General features: G+C 42.9%; 1 protein-coding gene across 3 annotated transcripts in view; it reads right to left on the bottom strand.

Moving 5' to 3' along the window:
* Positions 1–3541: 3541 nt before the first annotated feature.
* Positions 3542–13874, bottom strand: part of Wipf2 (WAS/WASL interacting protein family member 2) — a 38922-nt gene continuing 28589 nt past the window's right edge. For all 3 annotated transcript variants that reach the window (XM_008829434.3, XM_008829433.3, XM_008829435.3), the window contains exons 6-8: positions 10236–10445; positions 7807–7908; positions 3542–7110 (exon numbers count right to left, since the gene is read on the bottom strand). In XM_008829434.3, coding sequence (XP_008827656.1) covers positions 7070–7110; positions 7807–7908; positions 10236–10445 — 353 coding nt within the window. In that variant the 3' untranslated portion in view covers positions 3542–7069. The remainder of the gene's footprint in view (positions 7111–7806; positions 7909–10235; positions 10446–13874) is intronic.

The following is a 13874-nucleotide window of genomic DNA, read 5'->3' as shown; positions in this document are numbered from 1 at the left end:
ATACAGGCAATACATTCACATAAAATATTTAAAAAATAAACCTCAGGTTCCCTTAAAGGTCAGAACCCAATACTAGGTGATAGCAAAAATTTATCTTTTATCCTTCAATATCAAACAAAATAGACACATAAAACCAGAAATAGGGAAGCAACAATATTGCAATCATCAGTGTTTTTTGTTTTTGAGACTAGGTTTCATTATGTAGATCAGGCTGGCCTCAAACTCAGAGCTACAACTGCCTCTGCCTCCCAAGTGCTGGGGTTAAAGGCTTGAGCCACCATGCCTACTTTATCAGTTAATTATTTTTAAAAATGTTTTATTATATATATATATGTCTGTATGTCTAAGTGCACCCATATCATGCAATGCCCACGGAGGTCAGATGAGGGTGTCAGATTCCCCTAGAACTGGAGTTAAGGACGGCTGTTAGCCGCTGTGTGGATGCTGGGAATCAAACCCAGGTCTCCTGCAAGAGCAGTCAGTGCTCTTAACCAACCCTCCATCAGTTAATTCTTATTTCATAGGTGTTAAGAGCGAATACTCAGTGCTTAAGTATATGCCAGGGACAGCTCAATATTTTACCTGTATCACCTTATTAATCTTTACAAGTGCCCTAGGAAGTTAGTACTTACTTCCATTTTACAAATGTGGAAACCAATCAGAGAAGGTTGAGTAAACTTGCCCAAGATCACATAACTAGTCAGTGGAAGAGATGGTATGTGCACACTGGAGTCTGACAACCAACCAAACTCTTGACTACTTAATCATAGGAAGAGGAGTAAAGAGATGTGGGTTCTACCCAGGACAACATAGTAAATGGGTACATGTAGGGAAGGCATTCTAAGAACTTCAAAAGAGATCAAGCTGCCATGAATAAAAAATAAATTAAAACAAAAAAACAAAAAAAAAAAACTACCAGAGAAGGGAAGCTTTCAGCTCAGAGGCTATTTCTCACCTTAATAGGACAATAGAACCTAAGAAACCTTTACTTTTCATATTTTTTAAATATTTTAATGGGGGGGGGGCTTTTAAAATGTTTCTAACTTGAGCACCTAAAATTTGCCCAGAACAACTTGAAATGGAATGTATGCGGTCATGGTCATGACCTACCTGTTTCCATGGAGAACATGAGGAAGCAGTAAGTGCTTAATGTGCATATTGCAACCTAAGAGAACAGTCACGGGGGTGGGGGGAGGTATATATACTTCTGGTTCAAGAAAAGTCTGCAAGAGTCAATGACTCCTATGTAAGCAGATATTCACAGCATGCTAGGATTGAAAGGCCCTTAAAAGGTTATCTACTGGAAGCCTTCCCCTTCCATTAGGAGTGATCCTGCAGTAACCACATGCTCACACCATCAGGTTTTCATTTCTGCTCCATTGTTCTTACTGTTTCCTGTCTGGAATGCTGTTTACCCTCCTTCCTGGCTAACTCCTATTAAAGTCTTTTAATATCCTGCATAGGTTCCTCCAGGTAACTGTCATGAAATCTATTAGACTATGGGCTTTGGAGGCCTTTGGAGGCAAAGACCATATCTTACTCATGTTCATGTGTACCTGTCTACTATACATACATGATAAATACATGCCAAATGAAGGGAGGAAAGGACATTTTGCCAAGTTGATGTCCACTTACACTTTTTTTGTGGTTGGATGGCAATATATATTTTTTTCTCACACCCTAAACCTCGAAGAATTATGTGTAAAAAGTCCAGACTGATGGGGCTGGAGAGATGGCTCAGCAGTTAAGAACACTGGTTGTTCTTGCAGAAGACCCAGGTTCGAAGCCCAGCACCCACATGGCAGCTAACAACTGTCCATAACTCCAGCCCCAGGGGATCCAACAGCCTCTTCTGACCTCTGCGGGCATTGCATGACATGGGTGCACTTACCTACATGCAGGCAACACATGCATACACATTAAAAAAAAAAGTCAGGACTGTGCTTCAGTGATGTCAAAGGTAAAATCCTTTCCACAGTTACACTCTGAAGTAGTCAGGATGCGGAGATTGACAGTTAATTCTCATAAGGTCTGTAGAGTATGAAGCAGTCAGAGAAAGGCAACCTCCTTCCAGTAAGTTGCATAGTTCATGGCTGGCTGGCCTGAACCGGGACATACTCAAGAGGCACATTCACAGCAAGCAGTCTGCTTCATAATCATCATCAATGGTGAGTAAACTAGTGTTCTTATCTAACTCAGTGTCATGGAGCAGGAATCAAATCACACTGGAAGGACCTGTCTGGCATCTTTCTGAGTGTGTGTACACAGACTAGCAATAACCATTCCAGTGAGAGGCAGAGGGTTAGGAGGTTGAGGGTCATTTAAGCAAGCTCCATTTGCAGACTCTTAAGTCAGGAAGAACAATTAAATCAAGAAATAGGTAGTTTATGAATTATATTAGTAAACCAATGGGTTAAATATCAGGAATTCAGCCAATCTGGTAAGTATGGATGAAAATGAGATAATATGCCCCCATAAGTTTCTGTATCTAAATTATGTGAGAGTGACTCAGACACACACCCACTATAAATCAGTATGGGAAATAACTGAAGACCTTTGCTAGCAATGAAAGCACAGGTTAAGCTCGCTGGTCCTCACTGGTTATTATGTCAGCTGACACAGGAAGCAAAGAGTGCCTGGTTGAACGTTTACACCTAAAGTCAAAGTTCAAGAAAACCAGCTAAACTTCAACTTAAAAAGCATTGAAGAGAACCAGCCAGCATCCACATAAAAATGGATACACATGCACCTGCACGCCCTACCCCCATCTTCTCTCCCACTGTCTAGCTGAAAATCAGCCATGCAGTTATAGGTAGAATCTGAAGGGCTATAACAAAAGGATTCAGAAGAATGGGGAGCCTCCAGGGCTCCTTGAAATCACAGGTGAAAGGAGAGTGAAGTGGCAAATTCAAGAGAGAAACCACTGGTCAGCAAAGTTAACTAAAACCGTGACTTGTTAGGAGAAGATTCTGGAAGAGCTGCAGATGCATCTGCTGCTCAAGTTGGCACCTATACTTTTGGTGGGGACCGGAAAGAAATCAAATCGCCACACTTACCCAGAAGAGGAAACTGGGTTTCCTCCTCTTTCTGTGCTATCACTTGAGGCAGTATTCATAACAAAAGTACACAGTTTTCTTTTTGCTTTTTTTCTTTTTAAAGTAAGGTTTAATTAAACTGCACAGCATCCAGAAGAAAGAAATGTACCAAATAATCCAACCTGAGACCAGATAATATATTGGGAGGTGGGGGTGATTCCGTGCTATTTGGGAGAGGGAGCACTATAATCAGAATAAAACACCAAAATTGTTTTAAAAGAAACTGACCTACAAGCAGACGATGAACACACGCACACACGCACACACACACACATCATTCTAGTCTTTTATTCAGTGCTGACTGTAACGTCCATGCTGGTCACTGTGGGAAAGGACAAATGTTAGACATGAAAAAAGAAGTTATGCTAAGCCCCTCTGCCTCCAGGAACCAGATCTAAGACAGAGGAGAAACCCACTGAACTGTAAGAAACAAGAGTAGAAAGAAATGGCAGTTATCAAGGAAGATTTTAATTACTTCATAGAGGGAGAAGCACGGACAGCTAACACAAGTAAAGGCACAATGAATATGGAGTTGAATGGAACCAAACCCTTCCTTCAGTTAAACTTTTGTTTTTTTTGCATGTGATTTTGAAGGTGGTTATAGTTTTATTTCATTTTGTTTTGAAGAAATGAGGCTTGAAGGCAGAATTGTAATGGCCTCCTGTCTTCCTTCCCATTCCCTAGTTCTGGATGGCTTAGGAAAGTGCCACCTGGACCACACAGCTAGGGACTAAGATTCAATAGGGAAAGAAAGACTACAACTGGAATGTGAAGAATCTAATTCACAGTTGATTGTAGGTTGGGTTTCCAGAAGGACAGACAGCTCAGTATACTGCCAACAAAGGGCCTCTGGATGCCTTCCATTCCACCCCCAGAGCTTCACCGAAGGGAAGGACCCTGGAGTCACATTTCTCCCCAACTCCCATAAGCACTCACCCTACAGATTATTTCAAGTGATCAGGAGAACTAAAACATACCCCAACCCTGAGGTGCTCTGTAGCAAGTCTATTTACAGTTTTGTTTTTTCCTCACCTCTCCCTGGAGGCAAATCTGGGTTTCAAGCTGGGGTGAGGGGATTCCCCCAGTGCAATGGTCAGTGACTAGTATCCTTGCCTTTGCCAGGTAAGGAGGTGGGGACAACTGCTGGAGACAACGGCCTCCAATCTATCTGCTAGGCTAGCCCTGGGCTGCCACACTGTGGCTTAGGCTGTGAAAATGGTGGGGCTCTGCAGCCAAGCAAATCCCCAGGAGAGAAAACCACACCTGGAATATCAAAGTGCTTTGGTCCAGGTTTGGTGACCAGAAGAGGGGCACCTAGCTCATTTGAAGACCTGGTGGCTACGGCCCTAGCAGGGCAGTAAGAAACAGCTATTAACTTTTTCCCACTAGGGGAAAAATGTCACAAAACCAAACCCACATAAGAGTTGTTAAGACAGCTTCTTGCTGCTTAGCTGGGCAATGTCTCTTCCCTTTGGGAGAGGACAAGGAAATAAATGGGACTAGGCAACAGCCTCAACATGAGACCACCTGATCTTCCACTGGAGAGACAATGATCCCATGAGCAGATAAAAAGAGCAGTTTAAAAGGTGAGAAACTTTAGTGCTCTTACAGTTGGCCCACCTTCAACCTATATTACAAGTTTTGTACAACATACTAAATAGACCAACAATTATGAGGATCACATTACCATCTTCAATAGCAGATATACATGATAATCTGTTATTAACAGGGGGACCAAATAATGTATAAGGCAAAGACATTTAAATAGGTGCTGTGCCCTCAACATGCTTTGAAGGAGAAAACCCATCTGTTCCCGTGTAAACCCAGGCCTTTTTGTTGTTCCATCACGCAAAGACAATGAAAAGATAACCACTGCCCATGTGACACAGTACAAATGCTGGGCAATATGAGGGGCAGCAGGTCATGGCGAGGAAGATATCAGCCCCAGTGAAAAGCTGGGGTTTGGCTTTATTTTCGATATATATATTCTGATGTTTTAGGTTTCAGTGAGGGAAAAAAAGATACACTTTGATAACATTGTACAAAAGGCATCAACTCCCATTTCAAAATAAATGGGAAGACTTCACAGTCAAAGTTCAGTAACTGTCAGCATCTACCCTGGAATTCTGCTGCAGTCAGCTCTTCTCCCCTTTCATCTCTGTTTACTTTAAGATGCTGGGGACACTCCTGGGAGGTAACTGCTAACAGATTTGAAAAGAATGGCAAATAGTGAATAATTAGAAAAGTTTAGTGACAGATCTAATCATGGCATATCCCAAGAACCGCTGTGGTCCAGGAGATGGCCAAAGACAATACCCACTAAATAAATAAATAAAGTTGAGCCCTCTTTCACCAGCACTGGAAAGATTTGGGTTTCACCTGGCATCACGCACAGATCCTTAGCCCATGATCCAATAGATTAGAAAGGTCCCTATGACAGTTTAAATCTGTGATGTATCTGAAAGTTTCTAACTAACTTTCCCCACTCAATTCAAAGAACAACCTGGTCTCCCTGCTGTCATGCAAAATCTGAGCAGCCTTTGCCCACAGCCATAGCCATAGGAAACCAACTCATCTGGCGTGTCGGGCCCAGGTGCCCCCCTCTGCTGTTGGAGAAAGGACACTCACTGTCCAAAAGTCCAACTTCAATTGAAACACCCATTTTCTCTGTGCTCTTTGCCTAGGACCTGGAAGACAGAAACCATATATTGCTGGCTGCCAAGGAAGACCTGCCTATTGGACTCAGGCACACTTCGCCTAAGTCTTTGTGCTTCTTGGCATTGAAGAATCTGAGTAACCCCAAAGCTTCTAGATACTTCCTCACCCTTCTTTACTTTGCAGTCTTAGCCCCTGCAGTCTTGGGAAGGTAAGGGTGACAGAGAAAAGAATAGAAAGGGCCTGCTCCATCAGATGGGCTGTGAACTTCAGTATGAGCAGGCTGCCAAGTACCTTTGTAGCCCTACAGAGCCAGACTCTTTCAGGGAGTGCTTCCTCCTTTCCTTCTTAGTCTCCCTGGAGCATTCTCCAAGGACTGAAGGACTCAAAGGGCCACTGATCTCTTCAGGGTCCATCAGAAAACACTGAGGCAGACTTGAGGTTGAGGTTAAAGCCCTAGGCGCCTCTTCTCATCTCTTACCAAAAAGTTTTGTGGTTTGTGACTCAGGGATGAATAATGCCCCCAACAAAAAGTGACTCTTCTCTTGAGGGATTGGGGAAGGATACTCTCCAACCCAGCACCCTGAGGAAGCGGGCAGGAGACACGGAGGACTCACATCTCCTGGTTCCTTAGCTGCAGAAAAACTAACTAACTCTAAAATGATCCTCAGTTTAGTTCATCCTCTTCTTTTATTGTTTAGCTCAACTGATTAGTATGTAGTATGTATATTCAATTTATCCCTTGGGATGAGGGGCGGGGATGAGAACAAAACCAAAATACTCTTAAAAATAAAGACACATTTCCTTGTCCTTTCTCTAAATCTGACCTTTAAAACAGATCACTTCTCTGTAAGCTCCTTTCCTGTTTCACTAAAAGTGCCCTTTCCTCAGAAATCCTGGCCATACCAACCTCCTAAACAATGGAATACAACGCACCTATTAAACATCCCCCATGGCGGATAAAAGCAGACAGGGTATCATTCTCTATCCTGCCCAACAATGAGTTCATTCACAACAAGGCACCTTTCCCTGGAGGAAAGCAGGAAACATGGAAGCTTTCTTCTCTTCTGGCTAGCCGGGCTTGCTGGAAGAAGACCGGAGGCAGGGCTTGAGACCCTGCTGCCAACAGAAAGAGTCCAATCACCAAGTCCAGAGATGAGACGCATAGATGGAGCTGGGCTGGGAAGGATGCTTGGAGGCTAGGGTTGGTAGCACTGGAGAAACACTGTAGGAGCTCTCATGCAGGTCTCAGGGGAATGAGGGGACCATCTGAGAAGAGGAGGTCCATCCTTTTCCTAAGGAACAGGACCAGCCAGGCTTCACCTGAGAATGGGTGGCAGAGGTGGGGCTCCACGGGCAGCTGGAGGAAAAAAAAACCAGACACATTCAGGTCACATACCAGACCCTGACTAACGTTTCTGAAATGAGACAGGCTCTCTAAGCCAATCTTTAAAATACAGAGACTAGGGTTGAGACAAGGCTTGGTAGGTAAAGGTGTTTGCTTCCAAGTCTGTCAACCTGAGTTTGACCCCCAGGACCAATATGGTGGAAGGAGATACCCAACTCCCACAGACTTCTACATGTGTGCTATGGCATACATGTACCCCCCAACATACAAATAAATAAATGTAATAAAATAAAATTTTAAAATAAATGATATCTGGCACATGTGTTTAATCCCAGAACTCGAGAGGCAGAGACAGGTGGATCTCTGTGAGATCAAGACCAGCCTGGTCTACATAGAGAATTCCATGCCAGCTGGGACTCCAGGGAGACCCTGTCTCAAAAAGACCAAAAAAAAAAAAGATGATGTGAGGCTGGGCTCCCAGTACTCATGAGGCAGAAGCAGGTGTATCTCTGTGAATTGAAGCCTGGACTACATAGCAAGTTCCAGGTCAGTCACGACTACACACACTTTGAGACCCTGTCTCCAAAACAAACAAACAAACAAAAAACAAAAACAAAGAAATGAACATGTGGAGAAGCATATTTGTCCTCAGAAGACACAAATTCTGTTTTATGCAAGCATGGACACTTTTCTTTACTACCATCTCACCTCGGTTTGTTTTGCTGGGATATATTCTCTGAAAATGTTTATATTCTTCTGGAGCAGGAAAGTCTTCTACTGGATGGAACGAATACTTGGACTCAAAATCATCTATGAAAAGAACAGAGAATCAAATCATGCCCCCACAGACTTTTGACTTCCTTACTGATCTCTCCTGGGCTCTGCTGAATGGACAGCCTATACCACTCACCAAACCAAGTTCCTCAAACAGCAATAGCAACCCCCTGGTGCCCATCGTGCACAGTGGACAGTCATGATGCTTAGGAACTGGGGAACTGGCTCAGTCAGCAAAGTGCTTGCCACCTGAATTCCTATCTCTAACACCAATATAAAAAGTCGGGTGTGGTGACACAGGCCTGTCATCACTCCCAGGGCTGGGGAGGCAGAGATAGAAAGATCCCTGGGGCTTGCTGACAAGTCAGCACAGCCAATCGTGGAGCTTAAGGTGCAACAGATCATTGTTGCCATGGGAAAATAACTGAATTGAACTTACAGGTTGGTAGAAATTAACCTCAAATGGAAATATGTGTCTCCAACTAATGAGAGTTTTAACCAGAAAATTTTCTTTCAGCCTAGATTACCCTATTTAGTTCAAACAGCCATCTTTTCACCCACGCTCCTACTTTGTATTACCCCTTCACAAGAAGATTCAAGGTTTCCTGTAGGAGTGGTTTGATCACATTTCAAGTTTCTTTTTTACTTCAAAGCCGTCCCCTTTTTTTTTCCCTTTCTTTCTTTCTTTCTTTCCCCCTTTATATCACTGTGTTCTATCTTCTTTCTTTCTTTCTTTCTTTCTTTCTTTCTTTCTTTCTTTCTTTCTTTCTTTCTTTCTTTCTTTCTTTCTTTCTTTCTTTCTTTCTTTCTTTCTTTCTTTCTTTCTTTCTTTCTTTCTTTCTTTCTTTCTTTCTTTCTTTCTTTCTTTCATTTATCTTTATTATTTATTTATTTTGAGATAAGAGCCTGGCTACATAGCACAGAATGGCTTTGAACTGAAGATTCTCCTGTCTCAACTGATCCTTGTGCTGGGCTTGTAGGCACATCCCACCATGACCTGCCACATTTCAACAATTTCTGTAATTATGGGTCTCTGTTCAAAGTAGAACCCTGGTGCATCTAATAGGAACAGACTGGAGTGTGGAGGAATGGGAAGTGTATGCATGCATGTGTAACAATAATAAAGAAGAGGGTAAGAAACTGAGAAAGGGTGGTGGGGAACATGAGGGAGTGAGAGGGGTGGAAATTATGCAGATATACCATATTCATGTATGAAATTCTAAAAAAAATTATTATTTTTAAAAAAAAAAAAAAAAAAAGAGGACGGGCATGGTGGCATATGCCTTTAATCCCAGCACTCTGGAGGCAGAGGCAGACAGATTTCTTTGAGCGTTCCAGGCCAGCTGAGGCTACAGGGAGACCCTGTCTCAAAAAAAGGCAAAAAAAAGGGAAAAAAAAAAAAAATCTATAGAGTATTAAGAGTGGGAAAAGACCTGATTCAGGAGTCTTTGACAGAGGTCCCAAGACTCCTCTCTGGACAACCGTTAGTTACGGCCCTACTCTAGACCATGAGTTGGATTCTCTTAAGTAGAGACCCCAACATTCATAACCCTGGAAAAGTTAATCTGATAAACCCCTGATCTGGTCAATCTCCTTGTTTCATAGATAGTAAAAGTAGAGCCCAGAGAAATGAAATGGCTTCTTCAACAGCTGGTTGGCTACTGACCTCTGTTTGTACAATATTTTTGTTTGGTTTTTGCAGTGCTGGCCTGAAACTGAAGGCCTCAGCATGCGAAGTCTGTTTAGCTTTTTGTGCTTTTCTATCTTTTTGAGACAGGGTCTCTCTGTAGCCCCTGCTGTCCTGGAACTCACTATGTAGACCAGGCTGGCCTTGAACTCACAAAGATCTGTCTGCCTCTGCCTCCTGAGTGCTGGGACTAAAGGTGTGGGCCACCACACCCGGCTTGTGCTTTTCTTGTAGTGCTAGAGATTGAACCCAAGGCCTTGCACCTGCTAGGCCAGTGCTTTACCACTGAGTTACATCCCCACCCTCTTGTTTGTTTTAGGTAGCCAGAAAGGGACTTTCCTCCTTGGACACATAATTCTAGGATATGCCTGAACAATCCTAAAGAGAATATAATCTCCTATGGAAAACCTAACCATAAGCCATGATCCTTGAGGAGACCTGAGAGTAGTTTTGGAGTTAGCAGACTTTGATGACTTTGCTTCCATCTTTCACAGAAGGAAGGGATGCCAATGGATGGGGAGCAGAAGTCCAGGTCAAAGTCAGGAGAGGAACTGCTTGCTGTGAATAAAGACGACTCCTCTGGGCCATTCCCAATCTACATGGGCCACCTCGCAGCTAAGGCACTGGAGTCAGTGACATCACCACAGGAACGGAGACAAAACAGTTAACAACTTACCCAAGAAAGATCGGACAGTGGTGATAGAATCTCTATGGCCATTCCTCAGGGGCGGTGGTGGAGGAGGGGGTGGCCCTGCTGGCGTCCTTGAGGGTGGAGGTGGGGGCTTTCCTCTGCTCAAGGGTTCTGACCCATGCATTCGGTATGGTGGTGGGGGAGGGGGAGCATCCCTGGTACCATTTCGGATCATAGGTGGTGGGGGTGGAGGAGCTGCAATTAAAATTCAAAGCAGTTAGGCTTGGGTGCAGAGCTGAAGGAAAAAGGAGAGTGAGACACACAAGCTAAGAAAGGACCTTTCCAGGAGGGTAGTGAGGAAGCAAACATGAGCAATGTGCAAAACAAATGTATGGAAATGTCATAATGAAGTTCACTATTCAAAAATAAAAAAATAATAGAAAATAAAAGAGCACCTTGGTGCATTCCCAAAGAACCAGACTGCAAGCCTCAGGGCGTCAAGAAAAGCAGGCGTGATGCCCCACCTCTTTTTCTCTCCCCTCTCCTTCCCCTCTCATTTGTTTAGCTTGGGTTTGGTTTTTTAGCTTGGTGTCACTATGTAGTTCAGCGCTATCTTAAACTTGTAAGGTGGCCCAAGCTGATCTGGAACTCATCTTTTGCTCAGCTTCCTGAGTGCTGGGATTATAACTGGGTGCTACCACACTCGGCTCATGCTTATTTCTTGAACAGGACCTCCATTTTTCTAAATATCAACATTCAGAATAAATGTATGATTTTTAAAATTCAGTTCCAACATGTCAAGAACCCTATTTTTTTTGTCTATTCTAGATGACCTTCCCCCAGTTTTTCTATGCCCTTCATCACATTTCTAGCAAGTATTCTCATATCTAGCCTGTTCTGCAAAGGCCTTCCTCATGCTCTATGTCCAATCTCTTACTCCTTCAAATTACTCTGTGTACTACTAGCTCACTAATTTCCCTAAAACACTTGCTTAAATCTTTTTCAGAGGCTTGGCATGTCTTACATCAGAGAGCTAAGTCCTATGTTTACACAGCAGCCGACCACATCAGCCTGACCTGGGCTTCTCCTTTCTCACTACCTCAGCTGGATCAGGTATGCCCTTCTCTACTATGTACTATATTGTAATTATTTGTTTGGATGTGCTTTTTTCCCAGTGTAGTCCTTAATTAATGCCTGAGCAATTCCTACATCTGGGCTCCCAAGGTTTAACCAAATATATAAACCAAATATATAAATATATCAGTGTTTGCTAAATAAACCAAATTATCTATGCTTTTTCCTTATAACTCTCCACAATGCTCTGAAATCTCTCTTCCTTTACTACCACATCCTACCTATCCTTTAAGGTTCAGTTCAAGTCTCCTCAAGGCTTTCCCAAAGCAATCTGCTCTATTCTGAGCCCTTTTGAGCTCCCACATCATAGAGTAGAGCCATGTCATTTATTTCAGTACTTAATAGTACAAACATGGGGCTGGAGAGAAGGCTCAACGGTTAAGAGCACTGACTGCTCTTGCAGAGGACCCAGGTTCGATTCCCAGCACCCACATGGCCACTGACAACCATTGGTAACTCCAGTTCCAGGGGTTCCAACGCCCTCTTCTGTCCTCCACAGGCACTGTACAACACGGGTGCACTTACCTACATGCAGGCAATACACTTATAAACATAAAATAAAAATTTTTAAAAATAGCACAGACTAAAACCACTGCTTTTCAAAGCACAGTAGATTAACCTTGCGAAGTTCTTAGTGGTATGTTTTCACTGCTAACAAACAAAACAAAACAAAAAACAAAAACAAAAAACCCCCACCTATTCTAGAATTGCCTCCAAAGCCAGTTTATGAGACAGAGCAATAAATATCACATTATTACATAATGGTTAAACTTCACCTTGTGAGGTTTTTTTTTTTTCTTTTTTCTTTTTAAGGCAGAGTCTCTCTGTAGGCCCAGTTGTCCTGGAATTCACTATGTCGACCAGGCTGGCCTCGAACTCAGAGATCCGCCTGCCTCTGCCTCCCGAGTGCTCGGATCAAAGGTGTGTGCCACCACACCCAGCAGGTTGTTATAGTATCACTAACAACAAAAATACTTACACCAGCCAGGCGTGGTGGCACACGCCTTTAATCCCAGCACTTGGGAGGCAGAGGTAGGTGGATCTCTGTGAGTTCAAGGCCAGCCTGGTTGACATAGTGAGTTCCAGGGCAGCTTGGGCTACAAGGAGACCCTGCTTCAAAAAGACTGAAAAAAACAAAAACAAAAACAAAAACCACTTGTACCAATGTCTGATTTTGTGTCTTGGTCATTTTCAAAAAGGAAATTTACCCTTAAAAGGCAAAATTTTGCCACTAGGAGGTAATGTGAATAGTATACTTTCAGGGGTGGAGAGATGGCTCAGTGGTTAAGAACACCTGCTGCTCTTGTAGAGGACCTGGATTTGGTTCCAGGAACCAGCATGGTGGCTTACAACTGCCTGTAACTCCAGTTCCTGAGGATCAGATGCCCTCTTCTGGCCCTTGAAGGAACCAGACACACACACTGCACATTCATGCATGCAGGCAAATATTCACACACATAATTTTTTTTTTTTAAAGTGTATTTACAGAATAGTAACATCATTGGAACAGATTCTGGCTTTATATTACTCCTGAGCTGTTCACTAATGATACCAGCTGCTAATTTATTGGTATTCCCTATGTTCTAAGGCATTTCACTATCTAATAACCCTTTAAAAACTTACAAGCCACCTCTATAAAATATGTAGCATTCTTGGGGCTGGAGAGATGGCTCAGCGGTTAAGAACTCTGGCTGTTCTTGCAGAAGAACTGGGCTTGAATCCCAGCACCCACATGGCAGCTATCAACTGTCCGTAACTCCAGTTCTAGGAGATCCAACAGCCTCTTCTGTCCTCCATGGACACTGCACAACACGGGTGCACTTACCTACATGCAGGCAATACATGCATACACATAAAGTAAAAATATTTTTTTAAAAATGTAGCATTCTCTTCTTTTCATAGACAAGGAAACTAGGACTCAGGTTGTTTGTCTAAGGTCACAGATCTACTACAAACACAGCATGTGCACTGTCCCCACATTTCTTTTCCTAAATGAGCATTATACATTACATTTCCCCAAGTAGATGTGCAATGCAGTGAGTTAGAAAATGTATCTTTCAGTGTGTGGGACATGCTCAATAGATGATTGTTACTTAAAAAGTGCACAGAGAAACTATTTGGTTTAACAGACAATGTTTTATAAGAGGACCTGATTTGGTTCTCAGTACCCCTGTGAGATGGCTCAAAACTTCCTGTAACTCCAGCTCCAGGGGATGCAACACCCTCTTCTAGCCTCTGTGGGCACTGTGTGACACAGGTGCACTTACATACATGCAGGCAATACACTCACACACATAAAATAAAAATAGTAAATAAAATTATTTTTTAAGAAATCCCTAAGTTAAAAAAACTTTTTAAAAATTCTGAACTTTATAGAATCCTGGGTTAGCTTAGGGCTACATCTTTACAGCTGAAGGCAGGGAACTACCATGCCATCAACATGTATCAGACTATTGTTTGGCAGACACTGTGATGGACTCCCACTGAGAGCGTAAGTCAACACACACCAAACCAAGCAGGAACATGTTAAAAGTGCAGGCTTTTTTTTTT

Source organism: Nannospalax galili, unplaced genomic scaffold (genome assembly GCF_000622305.1).
Source record: "Nannospalax galili isolate Female #2095 unplaced genomic scaffold, S.galili_v1.0 scaffold1274, whole genome shotgun sequence".
NCBI lineage: Eukaryota > Metazoa > Chordata > Mammalia > Rodentia > Spalacidae > Nannospalax > Nannospalax galili.
This window is presented reverse-complemented; position numbering and strand designations above follow the sequence as displayed.